The 5,258-nt window shown below is 36.9% G+C and overlaps 1 protein-coding gene across 3 annotated transcripts in view; it reads left to right on the top strand.

Annotated features, from left to right (window-relative positions):
- The window catches only part of LOC107693117 (nesprin-3-like), a 22,833-nt gene extending 17,738 nt beyond the window's left edge, over positions 1–5,095 (top strand). For 2 of the 3 annotated variants that reach the window (XM_016492377.1, XM_016492378.1), the window contains exons 17-18: positions 1,588–1,629; positions 4,881–5,095. In XM_016492377.1, coding sequence (XP_016347863.1) covers positions 1,588–1,629; positions 4,881–5,072 — 234 coding nt within the window. In that variant the 3' untranslated portion in view covers positions 5,073–5,095. The remainder of the gene's footprint in view (positions 1–1,587; positions 1,630–4,880) is intronic. The other variant, XM_016492379.1, reaches the window with a different exon arrangement.
- The last annotated feature ends 163 nt before the right edge of the window (positions 5,096–5,258 follow it).

The raw sequence follows: 5,258 nt of genomic DNA, 5'->3' as shown, positions 1-5,258 counted from the left end.
AACCCACAAAACATGGAAACCCAACATGTGTGTGCATTAGTACGTGGTCCCTTGATGCAAGTTGCTCAAAGAATTTGTGGTATAGATGGATATACATTATCATTAAAACTTTAAAAGTGGGGTCTTTAAAAGTCAAGTCTCTCTTATGCTCACCAAGGCTGCATTTACTTGATCAAAAGTAAAGTAAAACAGTATTATTGTAAAATATTATTACCATTTAAAATACCTTTTTACTATGTTAATATATTTTCAAATGTAGTTTATTTCTGTGATGCAGTGTTAATTTTGACAGCACATTTTGATTTAGTTTTAGTCATAGTCTTTTGACTTAAATGCCATTTAGTTTTAGTCATATTTTAGTCACCTGAATTGTTTTTAGTTTTAGTCGACTAAATCTACAGTAAATTAGTCGGCTAAAATCTAATGGGTTTATTTAGTGCATTTATTAAGCATTTCTCTCAAATTCTTTCAAGCGGACATAGTTATTTCTATAAATAAATTTAGATTAATCTTTAGGGCTACTAAAGTTTAATCAAGAGCAGTGCGTGATTTTCTGTCTGTCTTCTGTTGCTTTATTAACATCAATGACTCAGACAATAACAACTAAATTAGGCTATCCCTTTAAAGGAATGCACAGCTGCAATGGATGCAATGTACTGATACACGTTCTCCCTACCGTTTACGTTCACTTAATACGTAATCAACGGTGTTTACGTGAATCGCAAAACGGACAATTTGACGTCATTTTGTGTGTAATTCTCCGTTCATGCGACGCGAAAGCGTACTCGCGCGCTGTGAGACGCACTTTCTGTCTCCGCTCAGAAAACTGGACCGAATTGAGTTCTCTTTTGCGTCGTCAGATTTATCCATATGTCTGCTCTTCTCTTACTTAGTATAGGAAATTATGATCCGCACTCACGAGAACAATCACACTCAACAGATTGACGCACCAACATAAAAAGATCAAGTAACGCAAGAGCGCAGTGCAAACGACGTTGTTAAACTGCTCTTCTCTTACTCCCACATATTGACATTTTTTAACGTTTTATGCGACGTGCAGCAAGTGTACGTTAGCTAATGTCCCGCTGGTTCTTATGTACGCATCTAATCTCCGAACCACGCAGCAGATTCGTTCTGAATGAATCTCTTCTCAAATCGTCCCTCCCTAACATTTTTGTCTCGTTTTTATTAGTTTTATGAAAATGTCAATAGATTTACATCATAGTTGTTGTCATTCAAAAAGACTTTTAGTTCGTTATCGTCTCGTTGTCGTCGGTGGAAAAAAATGACGAAATTAAATGTTCGATAAAAATTTTTTATAAATGACGAAAATTATACGTCAACAAAATGAACACTGTGCTTGTGCCATAACATTGTATTTTTAACCTGAAGTCAATTGTGACTCCCTTCTTTTTTGTAAAATGGTGAACAAAATTATTACATGATGAATACCAGGAAAGAGCCATACATCATCTACTATATGATTTCCAATGCAGATTTTGATGCAGTATCATGTGTCCACCAGAAGAGGGTAGCAGCTTGTAGCCAGATGTAACTAACTAAACCGAATGTTTCTGTTTGTTTCAGGGTGTCAGTGGACAAGGACAGGAGCATGTCGGATCTGGAAAGGTAGGTTTTATTCTTTGAAAGTAGGCCTTGATGCTGTGAGTGGGCTTGTGTTTAAAGCGGGTTTAAAAATCTCTCTGATCTGACAGTGGAGAATGTTTGAAGCCTTTTTGAAAAGAAAGCATTCCCTTTTCAGGGCTAGAACAGAATTGAAAGCAGTGTTTATTTATTGACACACAACTGAGGTTGGTGGAGTTTGTTTCTGCGATGTAGCAGAGGCATGAGATTAATAATTGTAAAAGAAGGTGCTCATTTAGCAGTTTGAATCAACTGCATACTACTTTTTTTCTTGTTAAATATTGTTTCACTCTGAAATATGTCACTTTACGGAAGCAAAATGGTTTTTGAATGCCGTTTCATGTTGACTTTAAGAGTTTGTAAGCACTCTCAAGTGAACTGAGACACTGTTCGGCTGGATTAGTAGGAGGGCTTTGAAATAGAGGCTCATAAATAGCATTTTGAAAGCCTGGACCAAAGCACTGTCTTAGCCCCCAAAATCAAATGCTATTTTTTGACTCCGTGGGCTGCTTAGAAACATCAAGACAGTTGCTCCACTGCGTCTCTCTGGGGAGCGTGTTAATCTTTCTCAGTAATTTCTCAATTTTCTCAGTGTTCACACCTTTTTTAACACTTCTCTTCTCACTCCTTCACTCACTGGCCATCTGTTCATGAACGGTCACGTCTGCTTGAGAAGAGACGCAGGTGCCCTGCTGACTGCATATAAAAGGCTGTTCGGAGTTTGCCTGCGTTATTTACATAAGCAGATATTAGTGGATGGAGATAGAAATGTAGTTTTGCACATGCAGCATTACCATCCAATTATCAAGGCTATTCACTGACACTTTGGTTGAGCTAGTTCTGCAAAATATGCACAATTAAGCTAGTTCTGCAAAATATGCACAATTAATTAGGAGTTTTTTGTAAAATTTTTGGTGTGTGTGTGTATATACTATATGTATGTCATTATTATTTAACTGGCTGTTCCAGAACATATTATTGTTTTGGCTGTATTTTGCCATTACAAACATGTTTAAAGGTGCTCATTAGTGCACCATAAGTCACATGAGTAAATGTTGCTCACCTGAGCCACAGCGTCTGTCTCTGTCGTGGAAACCGTCATCTTCAGCTGACAGTGAACTGTCATTATCATGAAGTATAAATATATACACTCTGCAGACTCTTCGATTGTCTCCGTCACTGACCAAATACAGTCATCTAATTGTGAAGATGACACTTTAGTTGTCAGTGAGATAATCTCTTTGCAACTGTAATTACAGGCTGTCCACAGAGAATCTATAATTATTTGTTGTGATCAAGTAAATTGTCCTATTGTATGATTATCAAACCAGAACGATATGATTGGATTATGTGTATCTGTAAGAACAGTCTATCGTTCTATACATTACACCAGGCCTGAGCACTGCTGTAATTACTTTTCAGTGTAATTATATTGTCCTGGATAGAGGCTGACAAAAGAAAAGCATGGAAAGAGATTTCGGCTTTTCATCCACCCACATTTCCTCCTCCTCACTTTCTCGTACTTGTGCACTCTCTTTCAAACACCCAGAGAGCGAGAGAGTTCCCATGTTCCTCAACTTTGCCGCAGTTAAATAGAAAGGGTTGTATTAGGTTAAGATATCTCAGAGCGATGGCGATGGTTGAGCAGCTGTGGGTGGACATTCACGCCCACAATTCTGTAGGAGCTTGAAAAACTTCCTTATTTTTTCATGTATACATGTGTGTTTTTCGGCATCCAGTGAGTCATGGAAAAATTACTCAATCATAGTGATGTTTTTTTATCAGACGTATAATGCTAATGAATGAGAGATGGGTACTGAGTTTGCACAAGTTCAAGTCACAAGTCAGGATCTATATTTTTATCAAAGAGTTTGTGTTCTCGTTGGCAATTTAAAATTACGTTTATAACTCAGAGAAGCACCTTTACACTCAGAATTTGAGCTTATTATTTTTACACATTATTTTTGTCACCTACCTTGGCAACATTTTTAGTTATATGGCAACATATACTTCAGAAATACCAAGACGGTTATATTACCATGAATGGGATAAATGACAATGCCCAATATTATTAAATAAATCCCACCTTCTAAATAAAAGAGCCACTGCGTTGGTTGGGCCAAACTGAAATTTATGCATTTAGTGCTATTTGAGGATAAGAAGCAACATTAATGGGGCAGTTCAAATCCGATTGTATTGCTGATTTGAAATATGTTATTTAAATGTAAGTTTGGCCAGCAGAGATTTCCCTGTTCAAGTAGATAGAAGTTGGTCTTGCATGCCCAAAATAGCTGCTTGGAGGCATTGCAAATATGTCCAAGTGAACTGACTTTCCTTGAAGAAACTTTGACAACACTAAGCACAAAGACTTTTTAAAATAACATTTCAAAAATCCTTGTAGACACTCGAGGTTTTTATTCAAGAAAGGAAAAAAGTCGATTTTAGTGAGTTATTATATTCATAACTGAAAAGCATCTGTAGAAAATTCTTACATGTAATAAAAAAATGAACAGTTTCATCCAAAATTTGTTTTATGTATTTTTTGTGCTATTGAAACAGGGATTCAAAGACATTTTTGTCAGTTGAACCCCTTTGACATGATATTTTTAAATATTTATATATTTTCTTGACGTACCCCCTGATATATTAAGTTAATATTTCAACAACTTACCAACAAATTTGCATGTTCTCAGATGTCTGTAAATGTTCACATGGCATTCAATTAAATGTAGTAATATAATGCATATATATATATATATATATATACACACACACACAGTGTGTCTGTGTGTCAGTGTTTTAAATATTTACCTAGTGTTTATGTATGATTTTGTTTTTAGTGTAGTAATGATTTATTTTAATTTTACATTTTTATAATTTAACTAATTATAAGCTGTTTATCAATGACTTGTTTCAAATCCAAAACTTGTGTTACTTTATTATAGTTTAAGTTGTTGCATTAAGGGTAATGCACACTGACAGTGATAATCAATGATCAGAGTAATTTCATTTCAGTTGGATTTAGCGATTTGCTGCAGCAGAGTTGAGCAGTGACTGCAGTGAAACTAGCGTGATTTAAACAGTTGGACACTTGTAGTTGAGTAGAAACACCTACAGTGTTAGTGTGCAACAGCACAGCTATTTGGTGACCTCCAGAGTGAATGCTCCTGTAGAAACTCAAGGTTTTGTAATAGAGCCATTCAACGTGTGACAGCATCTGTGGTTGTGTGTTGCAGGGGAACAGTGGTCTCAGCTTCCTGTACCGTGTATGTCGCGTGGCTCTTCCTCTCCAGCTCCTGTTGTTGGCCCTGCTGCTGCTGGCCTTCCTGCTGCCCATGATGGACGAGGGCACCAGCTGTTCACTGTCCAACAACTTCGCCCGCTCCTTCAACATCATGCTCCGCTACGACGGACCTCCGCCCACTTAAGCGTCGACAGTCGAAAGCAGCTTTTTAAAAAATGGCAATCTGCGTTGTGTTATGTAACAAATACTTATATTTTTTATCATTGTTCCGTTAATGTTTTAAGTCATTATATTCTTGGTTCTCAGCTGGTCTCGCTCAACCATACACCCACAGGTGGACCCAGCAGATCAGAAAGCTCTGTTTGTGTGT

Source organism: Sinocyclocheilus anshuiensis, unplaced genomic scaffold, assembly GCF_001515605.1.
Source record: "Sinocyclocheilus anshuiensis isolate Anshui unplaced genomic scaffold, SAMN03320099.WGS_v1.1 scaffold222, whole genome shotgun sequence".
NCBI lineage: Eukaryota > Metazoa > Chordata > Actinopteri > Cypriniformes > Cyprinidae > Sinocyclocheilus > Sinocyclocheilus anshuiensis.
The sequence above is the reverse complement of the archived record's forward strand: the minus strand, read 5'-3'. Positions and strand labels throughout refer to the sequence as shown.